General features: G+C 44.0%; 1 protein-coding gene across 1 annotated transcript; it reads left to right on the top strand.

Annotated features, from left to right (window-relative positions):
* The first annotated feature begins 52 nt into the window (after positions 1–52).
* abl1 (abl oncogene 1, non-receptor tyrosine kinase) lies at positions 53–24189 on the top strand. The gene is made up of 11 exons (XM_027020589.3): positions 53–1903; positions 14576–14740; positions 16688–16983; positions 18517–18789; positions 19030–19114; positions 19372–19549; positions 19996–20180; positions 20286–20438; positions 20612–20701; positions 20782–20907; positions 20998–24189. The coding sequence occupies exons 1-11, from the start codon at positions 1768–1770 to the stop codon at positions 22632–22634; spliced, it is 3324 nt and encodes a 1107-aa protein (XP_026876390.2). The 5' UTR covers positions 53–1767; the 3' UTR covers positions 22635–24189.
* The last annotated feature ends 109 nt before the right edge of the window (positions 24190–24298 follow it).

Here is a 24298-nt window from a genome sequence, read left to right as displayed (position 1 = left end):
AGTGGCGGAAGAACGCAAAAGCTGACGTCAAACGCAACCCTTCTCAAAAACCAGCCCACCTTGCGTACGGAAATATGGCGGCCCCTGCGTCGACGACTACTCGATAGACATTTATTCCTCAAAATAATTATTCGGAGTTTAGGAAATACAGTAAGACATCAACGGTATTAACACCAAGAGTTTGTGCCTTCCCTGTGTACGCAGGAAACGGTCTGACAGCGCCCGGACAAACGTGATAAAGGCAGGCAGAGTGTCCGTGTTGGAGTGCCTCGGGTACGGGAGTGTTTGAAGCACGGGAGGGAGAGACGAACGAAAAGCTTGGACACGGAAGTTGAGGAAAGGAATTTGGTACCAAATAATGAGCTCTTAATCTTCAGGATTTGTTTTTGGAGAAGCTTCCCTTTGGATTCATACGTTACACTCTATGCTTACGGGCTGCTGCAAAACTTGCCAACTTAGTTAACCTGTTGTTGACTATCGCGTGAAGCTGAGGCGACTTGAGCCGAGCAAACTGGGGATTTGTTAGCTAGGAGATGCTAAGTTTGCTCTAACTTTTATGTTCACTTATAGGTGAGCGCTAACATGTAAAAATTATGCTTCGTCAGCTACTGTGCTTATTGGTAATGCAAGCGGTTTGTCCTGACTTGGAATTCAGTGTGTTGAGTTATAGCTTGCTCAAATGAAGCACCATAATATTGGGAGCTTTGATCATTTCGCTCTTGTTTAGTCTGATATACGTGTGCTAATCAGTTGCTCTGTTTAATTCCCTAGAACCGACTAATGACTACTGCTAGGCTTGGGGTCTTCTGATCATTTTAAATATTCAGGTTTACTGTGAATTGTCAGTTTACCATTGCATTCTGAATGCCTTATACGTAGGCCTGTACAGAAAAATAAGTAAAATTAGTTGCAAAATAAAAGCAGTGTTAAACTGGCAGTAACTAAATCTTATCCCTACATAGACTATTGACTTGTACAGTTCCCAAAACAGCTGCTGGTGGTGGCAGGTCCTCAGTGACTGTTGGCTGAAAAACAAGATGGTCCTCCCCCGCTTTGACAGTGTTTTTATATCTGCTCCACACATTACTGTGCCCCTAGGTATTTTAATTATAGTGTAAAAGTGTTTTGATGTCTTAGAAATATTCAATGTATTAAGTGTTGCTGCTCTTTTTTTAGGTTGTTTTAGAATTTTTTTGCAGATAGCAGCTCATAATGCAGCAGCCAGTTACTGTCCTACCTAACACTTCCAAACTCAGAATGTAGTGGGTTATTTTTAATATTGATTTTGTTTTTTTTTTAATAATATTTTTTAATTAATTTGTTGTTGTTGTTGTTGTTTTTTAGACTGTTTACATCCTGAGCTATGACACTATTTGGTGGTACGATTAGATTTTGTAATGTGGTTGAGATTGCCTCAGTTGTTATGGAGCTGTTGACAGTTTATGCATAAAGTGTAAAAATCCATGCCTTGAGATTAGTTGCACCGTAGCATAAGAGTGGAGCCCTCAATGCGTGATACAGACAAAGCATCAAAGATCTGGACACAGTGTCTGCCTTGCCACTGTGGAGGACACAGAAAAAACTACGTGGTGTCCCAAGTGGGATTTGGAATCTGGTGGTCCTGTCTGACAGAGAGTGTGCTTGTTGAGGCGGTCTACGCCACGGAAGGGTTCCCTTTGACTGGGTGTCAGTCCTCCACCTGCCCGACACTGAAGCCGTGATTGACATCAGCTGTGCTTTGGGGCTGCGGCCCGGCCACCTGCCCTTATGGGGCAGCAGCCAGGGAAGTTTGTTGGGGACCAGAGACGACCAAGTTTGCCTGCTCTGAACTTCATCAAGGGTGGCGGAAAGAGAGACTCATCGCGGCATGGTGCTCAGCACTGCAACGTGTTTGAAGTTCACGGTAAGGAGATTGTCGCCTCCTGTGCTTGGTTCAACGTCGCTTGCTTCAGGCTTTAAACCTGCCTTGAATACATCTTATAATAGCAGCATGGAATGTGTAGTTGGCTCGTAACCATTACCCTGTTGCTGTTATTTACTAGACTATATATTCTTTTCAGAGTTGTTTTTTATTGTTAAATTTGAATCTTGTAAATAATACAAGTAACTCCTAATAAGGTCAAGGGGCTTTCAGCACCTCTCAGACTGATAGTCATGGAGGTTGGGATGTGCACTAGCTGTCTTTCCCTGGTAGTCTTTTCAGTGATTTGTTAAAACAAATAGGCTTAATGATTATTAGGTTAGTGGTAACCAGCATAAAGATGACACTGGTACAGCATACAATACAGACTCCTGGTCTCAAAGGAATCACTGGAAAATGGTGTATTCTGAAGGTGTAACCTTCCTCAACCCTTAATGCTAATACACATATGCTAATACATCTTGTGATTTATAGCCTGGGCTGTTGTCAGTGTGAACTTGAGAGAATGGAGTGAGCTAGGCAAGTAAGTGATGTAAAAAGAAAATCACACAATTTGTTTAAATTGATGTAAGGAGTTACTTTCCTTTTATCGTTTGAAAATTTAGCTTCATCTGTTCTTGTTGGCAAGCATGAAAAGTTTTACGTCCTGCTTTAGAACTCGCAGCCTCATGTAGCCATGACCTGGATGTGTGGGCGAGTGACGGTAAGGGCACTTCTGCATCCCCTTTTGCTCACACTCGGCTGTCCTCGGCAGTTCCTCTCCATAACATGACCATTGTCATGGCGGGCAGAGAGATCTCAGATTCTTGGATTGCGGCGAGCCTTCTTGCGCAACAGGAGGCTGATTTAAAAAAAAATAGGGGGGGGGGGAGAGGAAAAGAGAGAAAAACAGCAAACCTGCCAGCAGCCAATGAGCAGAGAAGGATCAGACCTTGTAAACTTGAGAGAGGATCAATGGTAGGATTATTTTTGCTGTGTGTGTGTTTTTTGTGGTGCTCTCCTGAACTCAGCCGGATGAGGGGATATGAGTCACACAGTGAGAGTGGGGTCATGTCAGCATGGGGATCCTGAGTGCCGTTACGGAGCTGCCTCTGGCTGCTTCTCACCAAGCAGGTTAAGACTCCACACGCTCTTCTACAGGGCAAGCAAAGACCTGTCATACTGCACTTTTGTGCACAATTTACTTACTCAAGTGCTAAGATGGTGTAGGGTCTGGAGATTTGCAGCAAGACTTTTTTTTTTTTTTCCTTCTCCATATTTTTTCATATTTGTGTGCTATCTGGTTGTTGCTAAGCTCCTGAGACATTTTTGTACCTATAAAAGAACTTCGTTTATGGCCAAGAGGCTTGCCTGGTTTGCTTCAAATGCAGTAATGTTGTGACTCTTGTGTTGAAAATCCACTCAAGCTGTTGTGGAGTGAAATCCACAAGGTTTACTGCACCAGTCGTGGCCTTTCAGTCCTGTACAGCACAGACTGCTTGCTAATTGGCAGCAGAGGGCAGTCCATCATTCTTAATATCCCTGTCAAGTAAGCAGCCACATCACGATGATGGCCACTTCCTCACCTGAACTTGGATTTTCATTCATGCCTGTAAGCAGAGTATTACCTCTCTCTCTGTCTGCCTGGTTTGGGCTGTCGAGGTGTTGTATCTGCACTTAGCTTTGTGTATGAATCTTTGCGCAGATTCTCCTGTAGACCCAACAGCTGTGCTGAACACGTATGGGCTGTGGTGAAGTGGACCCTGGCGTGTTTGATTCCACCCCCCACCCCCTCATTTTTTGTTTTGTTTTGTTTTGTTTTTGGCTGGGACTTGTGGAATCTGCACAGTCTAGACACAAAAGCTCCCCCATGATTCCTTCGGGTCTCAAAGGCAAGAGTTGAGAAGGTGGCTTGAGAAGCAGCCGCCTCCTGGTACGATTTGCCGCTCGTCTTGAACCAGCAACGTCTCCTCCCCGGCCTTGACCGCATCACTGTCGCTACAGCCCCGGCTGCACGGCTTCTCCTGCTGACACTGGATACATGCTCGACTGGAGCATGTCGTCATGGATTCCTTTGTCTTGTGGAAATGCTGTTGGGATATATATGTGTGTATATGTGCTTCTCGTAGAAAAACGAGAGAGTGGGGAAGTCCAGAAGGTGGATATTGCACTGGGTGTCCCCTGCATTCTGGTTAACGGTAGTATGTGTGGCCTCTTAAGTTCTGGGGCTTTCCCTCTGAAACGCATGTCATATAGGCTGATGACAGTGCTTTAGAAATGCTCCCCATCAGTCTTATTGACTAGGGAGTGTGATGTGGGGCTTCTAGCTTCAGTACATTTTGTGAATACATCCTTTATGGGGTTGTCATGTTTTCCTGTTTGTCTCCAGTTTTTACTGGAGTATGGAACAGTTGCTGGTGTAACCTGTGACGCTTGTGCACAAGTTCTGCCAAGGACGGACACAAGCAGGTGTTCAGAACATGGAACCCTGAGGCACTCGCATCACCCTTGTATGCATTTCATGACCTCACGAGCCTGACCCCATAATCCCAGATCTGCTCAGCTCCTGGGGTCACGTACTCCAAATGCTGTCAGTTTTGCTGAGCTTACTTTTCATTAGAATATTCTCTTGCCATCATATTTTTATTAGGTTTCCCTAGATTGAATTGGGGCCAAGAATGTGAGTTTGAACCTGGTGCTCACTGACTGACCATAATCCCCTCTTCTAAAGAGGTTACCGCACACCGTGTCTCGTGTGTTGTTAAATTACAGGGCACTTATTCCCTGAAATGTTCACATTGTCCTAGTGCACTATGCAGCCACTGAAAGAATACATTTTTGGTTGTTTGAGATGTTTGAGAGCCGCAAGATTATATCTTTTAGTATTGAAATGCATTTTTCAATATGCACTGAACTGAGGAAGTAGTTCACTTGTTTTCATTAAAACCTGATATCTGTGGTTTAAGAAAACCGTACATATTAACCCTAGTGAGTGATGGCAAAGTTTGGTAAACTAATGAATGTGGACTTTAATGTCTCATCTTAATGTGACCCTCTAGAATCAATATGCCCGTTTAGAAGGATCCACTTTTTTCTGTGCAGAAGTGCAGGCGCTAGAGTAATACTGCATGTCTTGAAGGCATAGATGAATATGGGGCAAGACACACCAGTGGAGTCAGGAATGTGACGACCTATGCATTCTTCTAAAGTCTCTCTGTGTGTCTGTGTGTGTGTCTCTAGCCGTTATAGCCATATGCATAGTTGTGTGTAAAGAATTTGCCGTTTGTTTGTTTATCAAAGGAAACATTGGGCTTTACCGCCTAGTGTTTTCCTAGTGTGATCACAACATATCTGCATATCTGTTTGCATTTGCCATTCATGATGTATCCTTTATTTGGTAATCTGATATAGTTTATTATAACATTCTGTAGGCCTGTGCATGTAATGAAGGCTGAAGGCAGCAACCCTACCTGGGACTTGAACCCAGGTCTGACAGGAGGCTCAGACCACCAGACCAAAAAGCCAGCTCTCTGACACGTGACATGGTGATGGGGCAGGTCTCTGACTTCATCACGTTAATCCAGACCAGCATACTCAAGAGTGTGTAACAGGATCAGCGGGCTTCTGAAGGCATCAGAGCTGTGTTTAGGTTCCATGCAGATTTATCATGGTGGTAACAGTGCATGCAAAGGAAGTGTCACCTAAACGTGCATCAGTTTTAAATCTTCTTTTGTAGATTACAGCCTCCATATAGGGGTGTGTTTGCATGTCACCACTCATGCACAGACAGAGGAATTCACTGTCCGGTTCCTCTGTGCCACTCGGCAGCACAGCTTTTAGGTCAGACTTTAAACCAACTCAACTCTTACCTGTGATGCGAATTCCAGCCTGTGATAAATTCCGTCTAGTCACAGCTAGTTAATGCTCGATCCTTTTGGAACACTGCGGTTGACGAATGTTTTGTAAATCTGCTTTCAATTTATGGATTATCCATCCATCCATCCGATTTTTGTTGCATGTTGCTTTATTGTTACTTTGCTTGTTTAAGTATTTCTACTGCCTCCTCCATAAAAACTTGGTTGGTGGTATGTGCATTTTGTGCTTATGTGTAGCATTCATTAGTAAGGAATACAGCAATATTGGCATTTCTGATTGGCCTCTATAGGCTTCCTGCTCTTAGAGGCTGTGATTGTTTTCTCTTGAACTACCTTCTGTGTTCATTTGCATTCTCTCCACCACTGACTGCCTGCATCCGAGTCATGAAAACTTGTTTGGATTAGTGTTCAAGCAAATCATAGTACTTCAGTCAGGGTGTGTTGTAAATACACCAACTGATCTTAGACACTCCAGTTCAGTAGCTGGACTCTTGACGTTTATTCACACATCCATACTAGCATGACCATGGAACCACACCACAGACACAGTTGCCATAGAAACATTACAAAATAAACATATTTTTCATATAATAGGACCATGCTCTAAACAGATATGTGCATTTAAGTAGGAAATGGTGTATAGATGTTAACTGAAATTCACACTGGCTTCTGCGTCGATAATGCTAATTCCCACTGTAGCCTGTTCCAGGCAAAGTTGCTGGGCTTCTGCTGGAGCCATTTAACCCAGAGATGAAAGGGAGGGAAATCTGACACCTCCCTCTGCTCCTCTGGCCTGAGCTGCCTCTTCCAGGACATCCCAGCCTTGGCCACCACCAATAGAGAAGCGTAGCCGTCTCCTCCACCAATAGAGGAGCGTAGCCGTCTCCTCCACCAATAGAGGAGCGTAGCCGTCTCCTCCACCAATAGAGGAGCGTAGCCGTCTCCGTCCTTTGCAGTCCTATCAGTGGTGACAGGAAGTTAACTGGACTGGGGAAGCACAGGCATGTTTCTAGGGGACGTGTCAACAAGAAAGTCTTACATTTGGCCTTTAATGCATTCTGCTTGATATTGTTAAATTTCAAAGTAATTGAAAAATTGTTCAATATAAACATTACCAAAAACAATATTAAATGGTATGATTTTTAAAGAAATTGATACCATTACGGCATTAACTTTTACTGAAGCTAAAAAAGGCTGCATGTTAAACATGAAGTAAACTGTTTATTCATTATTAGTAAACTGTTTATTCATTATGTTTAGCTGAACATAGTGGTTTTGTCCAGTTTCATTAGCTATTCAGGATTCAGCTTGAATAAATGGTTAACATACTCTGCAAACTTCAAACTTGGCAAACCGATAATGGTTACATAAACAGTTGTTAAGTTCTGGTATTGCTTCCAGACTCTGGGAAAGCTTGATGCATGTCTTAGAGGCCTTATCAAGGTGCTTGGATGATTCTTTTCCGTTGCTAGGTGACACAAGTTTACTCCCAAATGACGATTAGCCAGCTGCAGCTTTAATTCCTGGCTTTCCTAGATAGCGTTTTGTTAGCCTTGAGCTGTTGGTGCAGCTGCTTTGATAAGAAATTCTTGCCCTGGGCACCCTCGTGTAACTAGCCAGCAAATGCCGTAAAGAAATGTTAAGACTTGACAGGTTGTCTAGCAATGCCATTTTATTTCAAATTAAATTCATTGAACAGTTCAGTCCTGTCATAATTATGCTTATCATATGGAGTACTGCTCTTTTTAGATGGATTTTTTTTTCCATCACAATGTTCATTTATTGCAGAAAGCTAATGTCTTCAAGTAGGACTCTGCTGGATGTATGTAATGTAATATTTTTTTTTGGCTTTGCGATGTATTTTATGGGCAGATTAGGTGGGCAAACTATCCGTCCTTGTCTTAATTAGGGTACTGTTACTTAATGTATGTAGGTATTTGTTTCTCCAATGAATCTGAGCTAAAACTGATATCTAGTTTACTTCATATTTTCCTGCCATTTCTTATCAGCTGAGCGTTATTGAATGCCAAGCCCTGCTGCTGACATCTTTTAGGTGGTGTTTTTTTTTTGTGTGTGTGTGTGTGTGTGTGTGTATAATGTGCAGCTGATTTCTGAATTGAGAAGAGAACCGCTAGTGATTTTAACTTGCGGAATATTTGTGTGTGTGTGTGTGAGAGAGAGAGAAATTGTAGCATTTATGAAATGCTTTACCCACTACTGTCGGAGCTCTAAATCATTTAATGCCCAGCATCAGTCTAGTGAGGATCTGGAGTGAGAGAAGGCAAGCTTAACCCAGGTCAGCAAGGCCCCAGACGGAATTCTACAAAGGACCCAGGATAAACACTGTCAAATAGCAAGGCTGGTTGCTGGGTGTCTGAGACTCATGACCTGTAAGCGGTTGTGCTAGTGGAATGAGTTGATGAGGATCACCTAGTGCACAGGTTGGTGAGTATTAACACAGCTGGTCCTCTGCATCACATTAGAATGCCTGAGTCAATACTTTCTTTGACCAAACTGGGTAAACTGAGTGTCAGAGTTGAGGCTGGTTGACATTTCTGACATTAAAGTGGTGTGGCATTTGTTTTTTAAGGAGAAAATGTGTGTGGACTGTATATTAATTTTATTTTTTATATATACATTGTGTGTGCGCGCGCATGCATGCAAGAGAGTGTCAGTTGTACTCTGATGTCCCAGAGGCTCCCTGTACCAGGCTCACATTCCCTCTCCATTAAGCCCGGTGTTGCTGCAAGCCCATGTTGAAACCCTGTAATGGTTCCAATTTGGCAAAATGGTCCATGTTTAAAAGCTCTTTTAAGGGACCATCGAATTTTGTAGGGCTAGTAAGTGAGCAATATGTGCACCTTCATTCTCTTGTGCCCTAGGGTTTGGAAAAAGAAGCAAGCTGAAGGAGTGAAAAGGGGGGGTGGGTTGGGGAACCATACCGTGTACGTCAGCTAACTGTTAACATACTGAGACTGGGATTATATAAATCGCATTGGAGTGATTCTCCTATGAGCTCATCACTGAACAATGTGCTTCATGTTTCTCCTTCTCCAGACTCCCTCCTCGTCTTTCAGAACTTCGCCTCTCCCTGCTCACTTTGCTTTGTGGACAAGTATAGGCTCTCGGCGGTCGACATTTCTTGTCGGTGGTTGGGATGTTGAATGTAGGGCAACAACAGCTAACAGCCAGTAACACCGATGATGCAAACCTTCTGCAAACAATTTTTTTATATCGATAATTTATAATACTGTGAAGTCAGAAGTGCCACATAATGTTAGCACAAAATGTTTAGGAATGCTACATCTGTGGAATGCCGTGCATGACGCACATGTTCTGGAGTCCAGGAGAACTTTACGCTGAAGTCTTCGAGGGAGATGGGTTAATCGTTTTATTAAATGTTTCTTTCTGAAGCAGAGGCAGTAATTCATTAACAAAAGAATTAATTTTTAATCCTCAAAAAATTGCATACATTTTAATTATTTTAGTGCTTAGATTGACTGACCCTTTTTGGTATGTAAAATGCAGCTGCTTTTTGAGCAGAGGTCAGTTCTGTTGTTAATGAAGCAGGAGAACTGGAATGCCACCCAGCCCTTGTTGCAGACTAGGTGGTATGGCTCATTTTACACCCCAGTTCCATTCTCATTCCATTGGCTAGACTAGAAAAGGTGAACTGTGTTATTATCATTGTCATAATTTAAGTCATTTTAGCTCCCTCATGACTGGAAAGTCAAGGGAATGCATTAACTGGCCTGTGTGCCTCTGGGCATCAGAACAGCCTGGGTTCCCGCCTGTCTGGAGACACCAGTGGACTGGTGTAGGGGCCGGTGATGTCAGCGCCAGAGACAGTCCCAGAGAAACACTAATGCTCCTTTTCCACATTCTCATGGAGGAAGATTTGTAGCATTGAAATCATCAGCTACAAGCTGCACCTCAGTTAGCTTAGGCTTTGAATGAGAGTTTTTTGGGTTTGGTTGATGCCTTGATTTTTCAAACCCGAGATTATTTTTCACAAAAAATTCTGTGACTGAAAACAGTAAATATCCAAAAATAAAGCACTTGTGACAGTCAAACACCTTCTGATAAGCACTGGCTTTGCTCACTTGCTTTATCTGTTCAATGTTTTATGTCATCCACTAGCCCTAAATATTATCACAAGGCAAACAAGCAGAATTTTCTGTTTAAACATAGACAACGTATTAACAGAAATGACTGTAATGTAAAGGTAGGAGAGATGGCTGCATGAGAATTGTGAAAATATTGTTTAGCCAAGTAGAACAGATCTTGGGACCAGCACCAAACTGGTACTATAGAGTTAAGGAGAATACAAAGCTGTTACATATCAAACTTTTTGTCTGAGTGGAAAAGAGACAGAAACAAATGAAAAAGTAAAACCCCACCCAAGTATATCCATTAACTTCATCTTAACGTGAGGTCCAATTAATTACTGTGACGGGGAATGTATTCTAGCTAAGTGACGACAAATACGATCTGTCTGAAAGTGACAAACTCCAGCATGCATGTAGTTTATACTCAGTTTTCTTTATTCGTGCAATTTAACCCAAGTCTTTAAGGTTCTGAATGGGCTGTTGCCTGGACAGACCAGTTCTTGAAACAAAACCAAAAGAAGAATGTTAGTCATCACACTCAAACAGCACTATCCAGCTATACCTTTTTTTTAATTTTTTTATTTATTTATTTTTTTTAACGCTCTAAACATTTTCTAATAGAGGAAGAATGGACTGGTGACTGAAGGAGAGGAGAGAAAAAATGTGGATCTGGGGGTTGTGGGGGGAGGGGCCTTCCAAAAAGTGCCTTGTGACTCTCCAGCAGAACGACAGGGGCAGATTCCAGTGCTTGCCTTCACACAGCATATAATTTCCCTAAGACTGACTTGTGGCGACATTTCAGCAGTGTGTCTTGGTGTCCGTGTGTGTGTGTGTGCGTGGTTGTGTTTGGATGTGTGTTTCGGGGGAGGTGGGAGGGCCCATGCAGCTGATGTCATTCAGTCCTCCAGCCTGCGAAAGAAAGAGGTCCTTTGTTGGCACAGAGCAGCACGAGCACTACACTTCTCCTGCTCTCGCGCTGGCGGGCGACGAGACAGTACAATGGCAGCACTAAGAGAGCACTTCTTTGTCGCGCTGGTAGATTCGATGCTTGACCAAATCGAGTTGTCCTCATCTGGATGTGTATTTTTGTTCTAGCGAGAGAAGGGAAATCAAGCCAAACTGGACCGGGCTACAAAAATGGAGCCTCTCGCGCTGAATGCTCAGTAGTACAGATCCGAAAAGTCATAAAGTGAAGGGTATGGATTTTGAGATGTGGATTTCAGCCTTTTCTTTTCATCACTGATTTCTGTGGTTGTATATTTCTTTACTTACTACGTTTTTGATCAACATTTAAAAAAAATTGTTTTCTTTTTTGGATAAAAAAAAAAATTATTTCTTTGTTTTTACAAGTTTAAGATAATGAACTTTTGGATAACGGATACAAGGATAGATAAGTAGGAAAGCCTATTCTTCAAAGTGGAAGTGGAAGCCAATGAAAATGTTGGAGATCTGTTTGAAATTGGTGGGCTGTAAATCTAAAAAAGGCCTCTCTTCTTCCTCCAGCTGTTACTTCGAAGGTAAGAATTTGGGATTGCGTCGCAGCAGCTGCGGAAAGTTAGCATGGCTGTGTGTGTGTGTTTCGGGGGGGGGGGGGGATTGGGCAGGGGTTGCACTTTGGGAAGAATTTCAATTACAGAGGATGGTAGTGAGAACAAGAGCCAAGAGATCAGGCAGTGGAGGGAACTTGGGGTGGTAGTCTTCTGAAAATCACAGGGTTCAATGCCTTCACCTCGAGGCCTCCAAACCCTCTTCCCTGCCTGGCCATTTGGAAAGTGGAAGAGGGGGGAGCAAGAGGGAGAGGAAAGCCAGACACTCTGACTCGCAGCAGAAGAAAGGGAGGAAAAGAAGTGAGGGAGGAGAGAATACGAGGAAACCTGACTCTCGCCTGACTGCTTGCAGAGGATCGTGTTTTAGGGGGACTTTTTTAAAATTGTCTTCATGGTAGAAGATTGTGGTCACATGTGGAGCCCTAGAAGTGTTCTTTGTTCTTTTATACTACTTCTCTTCATGCTCCCTTTTATTCTCTGTGCTTTGTATAGTCCACGGGGGTGTGATTGAAAAGAGAAAAAGATTTTCAAACTTTCATATCTGGGCTTCCTGAACCTTTTAATAATAGAGCAATATTTAGCAATGTAACAGTTGTTCTGTGGTAAATGAGACACTTCAAAACATTCTGATATGTCAAAGTGCATGTTTTGTGTTGTATCTTAGCTTAGATTGTAATAATAGCTACATAACAAATGGTTAAAGCAGGAATAATGAGTCTGTATAAACAATAATTAATGCTGTAAATGCTCACATTCTGAAAATACCTGAATAATACAAATCACCCTTTATCTGGTAGAAAACATATACCCTGTTCTTATGCTTATATCTGTCTCGAAGTCTGCTTTCTTTCAAGCTAGGGCTAGTAACCCCTCCACCAAAAATGTAATTCTCTGTGAGACAAAGTGCAAGAGACTAGGGTTTGAGATGAGCTGCGCTGGGACGATGGACGAGGGTTTGAGATGAGCTGCGCTGGGACGACGGACGGGGGTTTGAGATGAGCTGCGCTGGGACGACGGACGAGGGTTTGAGATGAGCTGCGCTGGGACGACGGACGAGGGTTTGAGATGAGCTGCGCTGGGACGACGGACGAGGGTTTGAGATGAGCTGCGCTGGGACGACGGACGAGGGTTTGAGATGAGCTGCGCTGGGACGACGGACGAGGGTTTGAGATGAGCTGCGCTGGGACGACGGACGAGGGTTTGAGATGAGCTGCGCTGGGACGACGGACGAGGGTTTGAGATGAGCTGCGCTGGGACGACGGACGAGGGTTTGAGATGAGCTGCGCTGGGACGACGGACGAGGGTTTGAGATGAGCTGCGCTGGGACGACGGACGAGGGTTTGAGATGAGCTGCGCTGGGACGACGGACGAGGGTTTGAGATGAGCTGCGCTGGGACGACGGACGAGGGTTTGAGATGAGCTGCGCTGGGACGACGGACGAGGGTTTGAGATGAGCTGCGCTGGGACGACGGACGAGGGTTTGAGATGAGCTGCGCTGGGACGACGGACGAGGGTTTGAGATGAGCTGCGCTGGGACGACGGACGAGGGTTTGAGATGAGCTGCGCTGGGACGACGGACGAGGGTTTGAGATGAGCTGCGCTGGGACGACGGGCGAGGGCCTGAGATGAGATGAGATGAGCTGCGCTGGGACGACGGACGAGGGCCTGGTCTGTTCTGGTCTGAGCTGTGCTGTGCTGTGCTGGGACGACGGGCGAGGGCCTGGTCTGTTCTGGTCTGAGCTGTGCTGTGCTGTGCTGGGACGACGGGCGAGGGCCTGGTCTGTTCTGGTCTGAGCTGTGCTGTGCTGTGCTGGGACGACGGGCGAGGGCCTGGTCTGAGCTGAGCTGAGCTGTGCTGTGCTGGGACGACGGGCGAGGGCCTGGTCTGAGCTGAGCTGAGCTGTGCTGTGCTGGGACGACGGGCGAGGGCCTGGTCTGAGCTGAGCTGAGCTGAGCTGTGCTGTGCTGTGCTGGGACGACGGGCGAGGGCCTGGTCTGTTCTGGTCTGAGCTGTGCCGTGCTGTGCTGGGACGACGGGCGAGGGCCTGGTCTGAGCTGAGCTGAGCCGTGCTGTGCTGGGACGACGGGCGAGGGCCTGGTCTGAGCTGAGCTGTGCTGTGCTGTGCTGGGACGACGGGCGAGGGCCTGAGATCAGATGAGCTGGTCCAGTCCCCTGCTGTCCTCCTCCCTCCCACTCTTGCCTACCAGGGGAACAACAGCCAGTTCCCCCTCGTTTGTTTATCCCCCTCTGTCACTGGCTCATTTTCCTGCCAGACTGCGCACCTCCATTAAGTGTCATTTTACAAATAAAACTGTGGTTTAAGATGCGTGATACTCTTCACTTAACACACTTTATGTCTGGAGCTGACAAACTTTGAGAATAAAATGCAGATCTTCTTGCAGGTCACCTGTTACCATTATCTCCTTGATTATTCCCATGCTGGTATAAAGTTAAAAGCAACCTTTTAATAGTTTTAGTACTTATTGATGGCCTATCAACAGTCCATCAGCTATATTAAACTGTCAGGGAGTATTTACTGATGCTTGAAACCTGAGCAGAGAATTTTCATTTTGATGGCACAGACTAAACCTTTGTTCTGAAAGTGTGTGAGCTTGTGTGCATGTGTGTTTGTGTCTTGTGCGTGGCAGAGAATCAAAAGGTGACAGGACCCATGTAAGGGACAGCTGAGTTGTTTGGGTATAATGTTAATCGCAGTAGGCTGTGTTTTTTGGGGTTTTTTTTGCATAAAGGAATTTTAGCCAATCAGGGAGATCAATAGAACACATGAGTGATGTTAGGGTTGTGGACATGTCAGTGTGGACAAGGTTAAGAAACTTTTTAGAACTTCTATGTATAGGATGGCCGAAGTGCATTTATTTTAACTGGATTTGCTATTCACTTGTACACAGCTAGCCTGAAGGCCACAGTCCTTCCTAATCTAATTTTCTACTAATCATTTATGTAATGTGTTTTATAGGTCTTCAAAAATCAAATATGCTGAATGATCATCAGACACTGTACCGAACTGTTATTTGTAGTGCATCACTCCCTTGGGTGACTGCTCCGGGGACTCCTGTACTATTAGTTACATGCTTGTTTGTAGTCACTGCCACTAATTGACTTTTGTCTGCCGCATCTTCCAGAAGCTCTTCAGCGGCCGGACTTCGAGCCCCCTGGTCTGTCTGAGGCTGCACGATGGAACTCCAAAGAGAACCTTTTGGCGGGGCCCAGTGAAAATGACCCCAACCTGTTCGTAGCACTGTATGACTTTGTGGCGAGTGGTGACAACACTCTCAGCATAACTAAAGGTAAGGCAGCATACTGTGCTGTCGTTTATCATCCTGTTTTTTTCTAACCTTTTTTCCCTGTAGCCAATAAGTTAATAAGTAGTGAGATCAGTTTACATTGCCAGCGATGAGTCAAGTTTGTTTTTCTCAGCGATTTCTCAGAAGCGAATCTGTGCCCCATAAAGAAGTGGAAACTTTGAATGCCTCCTGTTGGCAAAGCAATAGAGAGGACATGTTAGTAGTCATTACAAGTAATCATTAACAATAATAAATATCAATCAAATAAAGAGAATAAATGACCTGTTTTAAGCTTATCCCCACTGTGAGCATATTTTTCTTAGTGATCATTTACACTCCACTGCCCACGTACAGAACTGATTAAAATGCCACTTAGCCAAAGGGAACGTGCCTTGTCCTCTTTGGCTTTCAGTAAACCTTCCCTATAAACACACACACACACACACACACACACACACACTTCCCTTACTGAAATCCAACCTACAACCACCATAAAACACATAGCAGTGTTGATGTCAGAGCAGTATAATGGGGCCATTAGACTGCTGGTATGGTGTTGGGGTTGAGGGGTCTTGTGTGTCCTCTCATGGGAGCAGGGTGATGCCGCTGCCTGGAAATCCACATATTTGCCTCATATTCCCTGTCCCCCTCACATTCCCTTTATCTCGTCCAGCATGGGAGTTCTTTCCACTCAGCTTGTTGAAAAACAAAATGATCGCTGCAGCTGTGGCCAGTCCAGTTGAAGCTCTTCATATTATGGAGAGATCATATGTTATTCAGTACACTTTGTTAGATTTCAAATTTACACAATCAGTAGAATTGTCAGTGCATAACTAAATTCTGTAAGTTATAATCCTTTGCTTATTGCCGAAAGCAAGACAGCAGTTTCATAGGATTTAAAAAGCTCTCAGCCCCATTTTACCAACAAATGAGTTGCTAACCGCAGTAACCTTGTACTGACACATGGAAAACCTGGGCTGTCATGACGCAATTGAGCAGATTCTGGTGTTCTAGAGTCATAGCCCTACCAAGCTGTTTACTCACCATGGCTCTGGTTTAGGTCATGTCCGGATGTTTTTATGTGACTCAACAGTGTATCTACCCTTTGTTTGATAATTATATCAGGAAGGCCTTGAGCTGACTGAATGGACTTTCACCAGTTTTTTTTTGTTGTTTTTGTTTTTTTTTAATATTCCTTCACTTTCTGTCTCTGTCTGCTGGAGCTTATTTATCTCCAATTATTTCTATCACTAATAATACTGCATCTGGTTGTGTTAAAAATATTTAGTAGTGTTTAATCTGTACTCACAGACCACTTTTTTTTCTACAAACATCTGCCTTGTAGGGGTGCCCAATAAAAAAACTATAGCCCATCTGATGCTATGCCCAATTTAGCAATGACCCGTTTACCCCAGCAGTGTCACTGCTGTGTTGAGACGTGTCTGCCACCTTGAAAATGTCCAGATAACAGTGGTCCTATGATGAGACACTGACCATTAAAGGAGGGTCAAAGGATGGTCAAACCAAGCTATATATAGCCACAATTGCAATGTAGTCTCTAACCTTACACTTATTAGTTGTACTTACAAAGTGGGTATTTCTAATAAAGTTGTTTGTGTGTATATTTAATAATGTCAGTATAATTTGTTTACAACTAGTTTGTGGTCGAAGTGTTATCTTCTGGCATGTTTGAAACTCGCTTATAAAAAAAACAAACCAAAATATAAATTTAAAGTATCATGATTCTAAAAATATTTACATAATATAAAGGTCTGCATTTAACAGTGTATAAGACCATAAACAATGTCCATAAACAAATGCATAAGACATGCATAACCCCCTGTTGAAGAGTCTCAGCATATAAGAAAGCCTTGGCATTGGCGCCATCTGACAGGAGGAGACGCACTGCTCATAGCGGCACGTGATAACTGCCATGCTCCGGCCTCATAGGGGAGAAGCTGCGCGTGCTCGGCTACAACCACAATGGGGAGTGGTGCGAGGCGCAGACCAAGAACGGCCAGGGCTGGGTGCCCAGCAACTACATCACACCCGTCAACAGCCTGGAGAAGCACAGCTGGTACCACGGGCCCGTGTCGCGCAATGCCGCTGAGTACCTGCTCAGCAGCGGCATCAACGGCAGCTTCCTGGTGCGTGAGAGCGAGAGCAGCCCGGGCCAAAGGTCTATCTCGCTGCGCTACGAGGGCCGCGTCTACCACTACCGCATCAACACGGCCTCCGACGGCAAGGTGAGCCCACACACACCGCTACATGCATCAAAAAACACTCCCCCAACAAAACGAGATTAAACACTGGCTCATGAGGAGAACTGTAACTGTAGACGTTTATTGTCCTGATGATGGTGCCTATAGGGAACTACAAATAAAATGCTGGCATGTTCCTGGTTCTTCAGCATTCTAGGCCAGGGCAATTTGGAAAATTATAAAATTTATTGTAGGGTTGATGGAAGCTGTTATTTTCCTAATTGCACCATAACTACTGAGACTTGACATCTCAAATGGTAGCATAATAAATAAAACTTAGAAAAATATAGCAGTGGGTTTAGGTAGGAAGAGGTTAAGGTTGGGCAGCATACATTTTGTTACCTGATTGATTCAGAAGATCAACTTGGCTATCTCCATCGCCATTTTTCCAGACACACACAAAGGCTCATCATTGTACCACAGTCCAAGACAAGTCCAAAAACAACCGTGCAGTTCCTCATTAATGTTACAGCTCCAGATGTTTCTAGCATGAGGCACTCTATAAAGAGAACCAGTTGAAGTTTGATCAATACTTCGCCTGTAAGCACTAAGCATCATATACCCTCAACCCACACACACCAAACCAGCCACTGCAAGCAAACGCCTTTGGCCCATTATACAAGGCAGACTGATTCTAGAGCAGTGTTTTAATCACCGCCCCCCCACGCCAGAGTGCATCTTGTCTATTGGAGCTCCGCATTCCTCAGCGCACTTGTGAGGTGAGCTTGTGGAACGATAGTAATGACAGGAATTCTCGCGGCAAGCACCACGCTCCTTCCACATACCTCCCCAACCCCCATCCCCCTGTCTGTCCCAGACTGCGAATCCCCTAGCACCAAGCCAGGCTTTAAGCAGTCACCCGCTTTCAATTAATCTTAATCTCTCTTTGACCACAAAACACAGGTTGACTGGGTGATTAATGCAGTGGTAGTCTGAATAGTCCAGATTACTCTGATTTATTGGATTCCATACTCCTGTGGCTTTTATAGGTCATCCAGCTATGATTACCTCATTTCAGACATTCCACCATCTTGCTGATGTCACTTTATTACCAAGCTTTTTGTTAAAGTTGGATAATAATTGTCAGCAGTATATCACTCATTTTGATGAGTGCTGGCATTCTTTATGCCTTACACTTCATGCCAGTTTGATCATTTAAAGTTGCACCACATTCTACCATCTTATAAAATATTACAGGATGCCTTATCCAAAAACTCGACCACTTCGGTCAGCTTTCTGAAGTTCAGACTAACGGTCATAATTCAGGAAACTTGACCACCTTCTCTTTTTCATTTACATCTTTGGCACAGGGGAGCCATAGCACCGCTCAGTGGGCTGTACCTTCTTCAGTGTGCTATGCTGCATGCTTTTACAAATCTTTGATGGCCATTGTGGGAAGATCATTAGAATGCCATAGCATTGCTCATGCTCCACTAATTGTTTTATCAGTGTTTGTACTCTACACAAATTAGAAGGCTGCCTGATTTACCTAATTTGCACGGTTTCTTACCCACGCAGCTGTACGTGTCCTCTGAGAGCCGCTTCAATACGCTGGCCGAATTGGTGCATCACCATTCCACAGTGGCGGATGGTCTCATCACGACACTACACTATCCTGCACCCAAACGCAACAAGCCCACCATCTATGGGGTTTCGCCTAACTATGACAAGTGGGAGATGGAGCGTACAGACATTACTATGAAACACAAGCTAGGTGGAGGCCAGTATGGAGAGGTGTACGAGGGAGTCTGGAAGAAGTACAACCTCACTGTAGCTGTGAAAACACTAAAGGTTAGTAACAGTCAGCCTCAGTTGTTTTGCAAATGAATATACATAGTATAAAGTTTTTGCCTGTGCAGATCGTATGACACATGTGCATGGTCATATGAAGCAGCGTTTTTCAGAGCATTTGCCTGGAATATGTCTAAAACAACACCAAACAGTTCCCATAGAAACTGAAGATATTCTTAGTGTTGCATCTTGTCCGAGCAGGAGTAATGCTTCCCTCGACTTTTTTTCTGTACTGTGTAGGAGGACACAATGGAGGTGGAAGAGTTCCTAAAGGAGGCTGCAGTCATGAAAGAAATCAAACATCCAAACCTGGTCCAGCTATTGGGTGAATTTTGGGGGGGGAAATTAAGTGTCTTGTGCTGAGCCATTTGATTTGGTCCTTCATGACTTCAACATTGAAAATAAGCTAGTTTTGGATACTTTCTTTACCAGCTAGACTAATGTCATGAAAGGGGGCATCTTTAAGAAAGTTGTCTGTAATCCTAAAGACCTTTTATAATTTACTTTTTTTTTTTTTGTTGACAACTCTGAGACGTTTTATGAGCACAAGCCTTTATAGACTAACTGCTGTGTTCATCTCAGGCGTCTGCACACGGGAGCCTCCCTTCTACATCATCACTGAGTTTATGACCCATGGTAACCTGCTAGACTATCTTCGCGAGTGTAACCGCGAGGAGGTGAGCGCTGTGGTGCTGCTCTACATGGCCACTCAGATCTCCTCTGCTATGGAGTACTTGGAGAAAAAGAACTTCATCCACAGGTTAGGGGAATGTGGGAATACTGACCGTGAATCGGACCAGTTCAATATCACAGACATTACAAGCAGCTTTAGTTTTAAAATGTAGTTCTGCCAAAGCTCACTGAGCAGCAGCGGTTTGTGTTTAATAGATTGTGCATATTACCCTGCTTAGCTGGGTAATATGTTTATGCATATGATTCTTTTAGATTTTAGGCTATGTGATCTGATTTTTTTTTTTTTTTTAGTTTTGCTTACTATAGATTTTGGGCAGCACAATAAACATCACTAGTGTGCTCTACCTGCAGCAAGTTTTAAAAATGTGATAAACACCATAATTTATTGTTCAGCCATGTTTAATTACCTTTAAATTAAGGTAAAAATATCCAGTGACTTCTGTTTGAAAGACTTGATTCTTATAGAGGTCTTGATTTTAAGTTAACAGGTTTAATTTTGTATTCCTTCTCTAGAGATTTGGCTGCCCGCAACTGTTTGGTTGGGGAGAACCACTTGGTAAAGGTGGCGGATTTTGGTTTGAGTCGTTTGATGACGGGGGACACATATACAGCTCATGCAGGAGCCAAGTTTCCTATCAAATGGACTGCACCAGAGAGCTTGGCATATAATAAATTCTCCATCAAGTCAGATGTTTGGGGTGAGTGGATGAAATTATTAGATACATTGAAATTTATAGCAGTATGCTGTAAGGTATTTACTGTAAATGTTTTATACAATGTGGTTTTTACTGCTGGTCCCTCAGCTTTTGGAGTTCTGTTATGGGAGATTGCGACCTATGGGATGTCCCCATACCCTGGAATTGATTTGTCTCAAGTATATGAACTACTAGAAAAAGACTATCGCATGGACAGGCCTGAGGGATGCCCAGAGAAGGTCTATGAACTTATGAGAGCCTGTAAGTAGCAATTATGTTATTTAGTATCTTATAGATTTTTGAGGCGATTGTGCACAGTATTATAGGTCTGACACTGCAGTTAATACAGACCTCCAACTTTTGCTTGCCTTACTACACTTGAATGTGATCATAAGCTGCTGGTCTTTTGGACTAATCTGGTTTTTGTCCAATAGGTTGGAGATGGAACCCAGCAGATAGGCCAACCTTTGCTGAGACACATCAAGCATTTGAAACGATGTTTCAAGAATCCAGCATTTCTGATGGTACATCGTCTGCATAGTGATCACGCTTTGCTTTTGCTTTTCTCAGTGTGGCTAATAAGATAATGTTTTCCCTCTGATAGAGGTGGAGAAGGAACTGGGGAAAAAGGGTAAGAAGCTGACACTTGGCCCAATACAGCAGGCCCCAGAGCTCCCCACCAAAACTAGGACACTACGTAGAAACATGGACAAAGATGGGGATAGCCCTGGTGAGTATTCTGACAATATAGATCAGGAGTATATATTAGTTAGAAATAGCCAGTGAGTGGTTATATTGGTCTTTTTTGTATTATTTCAAGATGCTGTTGAGGCAGATGTAGCTGTGTCCCCGATGCTTCCTCGAAAAGAGAGACCTCTTGTAGATGGCAACCTGAATGAGGATGATCGGCTGTTGCCCAAGGATAAGTCCAAGAGCAGTCTCAACCCCTTCAACTTGATCAAAAAGAAGAAGAAAACGGCTCCTGCCCCTCCTAAACGTAGCAGCTCCTTTAGAGAAATGGACGGGCATGCCGATCGCCGAGGACTAGGAGCTGACTCCAGGGATGACTTCAACAATGGCTCATCATTTTCAGATGCCGCTCAAGGCATAGAACCGTCAAAGTTCTTTTGTGTCAATAATAATGGTGCTGGGGGTGTCACTAATGGGGCCCCCATGTATCCTGGTCAGATCTTCCCTCCACATCCACGAAAAAAGGGCACAATAGCAACTCCAAGTGGGAAGATGGCCACGACACTCCCATGTGAGGAAGATACCATATCCAACTCTAAGCGTTTCCTGAGGTCATCATCAGCCTCCAGCATGCCCCTTGGGTCTGAGCGTATAGAGTGGAAGTCAGTCACGCTCCCCCGTGACCTGCAGTCTCGTCACTTTGACTCGGGCACCTTTGGGGACAAACCTGCCCTGCCCCGCAAGAGGGCAAGTGAGCTAAAACCAGAGTGTGTCCCACGTCGTGGCACCCTTACTCCCCCTCCGCGCTTGCCCAGGAAGACCGATGATGCTTCAGATGAGGTTTTCAAGGATGCTGAGTCTAGTCCAAGGTCAAGCCCACAGACACTAACCCCGAAGCTGAGTCATCGGCCACAAGGGCAGACTGATGGCTCCAAAACTAGTGCCTTGCAGGCAGAGCTTCTCAAATCCAGTGTGTTTCCTGCCCTTGGGGCTGCTGGGGAGGAGTGCAGAGCACGCAGGCACAAACAGCCTCTAGAAATCTCTGCTCAGAGGGAGCGAGAGAGGGACAGGGGGAAGTTCGCAAAACCGAAGCCCACTCCTCCTCCACCGCCACCTTCAAATGTCAAATCTGGAAAAAGTTCAAGAAGCCCCACTCAAGACCTAACCTCTGACACTAAAGTTAAAGTCACTCCTGATCCAAGCCCCTCAAGCCCTGTCTCAAGTGAACAAGGAAGGCCTCTCCTAACTCCAAATGAGGGCACCAAAAAACTCAGTTCCTCAAAAGGACAGCCATCAAAGGGCACTTCCAGTTCTCCCACGAGTCCATCACTGGTGGCTGGGTCAAACTCTCCTGTTGGTGATCAGGCCACAGCTACTGCTTTTATCCCTCTCATGACTACACGGCGCTCCTTGCGAAAAACACGTCAGCCAACTGAGCGTTTTTCCAGCTCAGCCATCACACGGGAGATGGTTCTGGAGAGCACTGAGCTCCTGCGTACTGCCATCAGCAGGAACTCAGAGCAGACAGGCAGCCACAGTGCAGTCCTGGAAGCTGGCAAGGACCTGTCCAAGTACTGCGCAAGCTACGTAGAGTCCATACAGCAGATGAGAAACAAGTTTGCCTTTCGTGAGGCCATCAACAAGCTAGAAAGCAGCCTCAGGGAGCTGCAGATCTGCCCTACAGCCACTGGGGGCACCAGCACACCACAAGACTTTACCAAGCTCCTGTCCTCTGTCAAGGAGATCAGTGACATTGTTCAGAGGTAGCTGAAGAGCCTGAATCCGCCATTGTTCCTTCTTCCCTACTCTTCATGGCAACAATCGGAATAATGATCTTGTAAAACTAGATGGGTTGGGGGTGGCTTTTTCTGAATGGCTGAGACATACATTTTTCCTGAATGGCTGAGACATACATTTTTCCTAAACAAAATTAATACGCATCTTTTCACAAAATACTGGAGGAGACAAAGTTTTGTTACTGTGCAAAGATTCATAGAAACCATGCCTTGAGGGTTTATCATCAAAAAATCTTGAAATACAATTCAGTTTGCTGATGCAAGAGCCAAGACCAAGTGTTAATTGAGAACAGTTGGATCCTGAATTCCACTTTGCATATACGTGTTCCTTTTCTCCTCACACTTTTCCCCAGATAGCCCTCTGTCATGTTGCTGTGAAGGTTTCAAAAGTCAAACCTTGTATGCAATATCTTTCAGCTCCCATTGCATAGAAACCAAGGTAAATACACCTTTAGGGGACCTTTTACTACGTACAAAGATCTTGCACATGGCAGAAACGTGTATCCTTCTTCTAGACTTTTGTTCCCCAGCTGGCCTATAATTTCTTTCTTGTGGTTGCAACCATTCTTGTAAACCATCTTGCCTTTTCATGTGTGACGTTAATAGTCCCATGATGTGAGGAATGGTTGTTCATACTGAGACCAGTTAAGTATTATACAATCACTGTGTCATGAAAAGTTCCAGATCAGTACAATTCTTTCCACCGTGCTGCTGGCCTTTTAAACAATTGTGCCTTAAACGCTATTGCTTAAACAACATGGAGTAGCCCTTAAGCGTCACCAAGAATCAGCAACAGACTGAAAAAAGACTGACTGAACGTTGTAAGTTATATATTTGTCTACAGTAATGGACATGGATGTTTGATTCTGAACACTACTGTCTCCAGGAGCTGGAGAAGGACTGGTACACAAGACCAGCAACATGAGGACCTATGTATCTGAATGTTTTATTTTATATTATATTGTGAAAGAATGTCAGATACCACTCAATGATGTCATTTCCTAATACTCTGCACACCACTCTCAGAACTGCCAAAAGACTTAAAGGGTTAGAATCACTAACATCAAGGATGTCCCTTCAGATCTTTTGCTGCAAGTCTTATGGTTCAGTGGCACCATCACTTGACTTATAACAAGGACTGACACATTGAGTGCTAAGAAATTGTATACTTAACAAACCAATGAACCTTCACTGCTAAGTCAAAAACTCTTGCTAAAATGTTCCTTGTTTTATTTGTATAATTAAAATGCAGTTGTTTTACAGTATTAGTGTTAGCATTTGCAACACTTAGCCCTCTGACTGCGATGCTTAAGGATGAAGCCAACTACATGTGTCAACATGGTACTACCGATGTTGATTTTTTTTTTTTTTTTTTAAATCATAAATCATGCCACTACTCTTTCTATGCGAGCATCCGTTTTGTACACTAATTTGCTCGTCTTTGTAAATACACACTTTTTTCTTCCTGTAACCATGGTTCAATTTGTTGCATAAAATATAAAGCAGTTTTGCTACTTGAAACATCAGTTTTTTTTTGTTTGTTTGTTTTCCATCGTCAGTATTTCACCTGGTGTTTAGGAACTTTTTCCTAACCAGGAATTTTCCTACATTTTTGAATTATCACAAAGTGATTAT

Source organism: Electrophorus electricus, chromosome 8 (genome assembly GCF_041902795.1).
Source record: "Electrophorus electricus isolate QZ-2024a chromosome 8, ASM4190279v1, whole genome shotgun sequence".
Lineage (NCBI taxonomy): Eukaryota > Metazoa > Chordata > Actinopteri > Gymnotiformes > Gymnotidae > Electrophorus > Electrophorus electricus.
This window is presented reverse-complemented; position numbering and strand designations above follow the sequence as displayed.

Coding starts and splice junctions, on each gene's coding strand:
- abl1 (XM_027020589.3), top strand. CDS start 1,768: ATGGGGCAGCAGCCAGGGAAGTTTGTTGGGGACCAGAGACGACCAAGT. Junction 1,904..14,575: donor CAACGTGTTTGAAGTTCACG/GTAAGGAGATTG, acceptor CGCATCTTCCAG/AAGCTCTTCAGCGGCCGGAC. Junction 18,790..19,029: donor TAGCTGTGAAAACACTAAAG/GTTAGTAACAGT, acceptor TGTACTGTGTAG/GAGGACACAATGGAGGTGGA.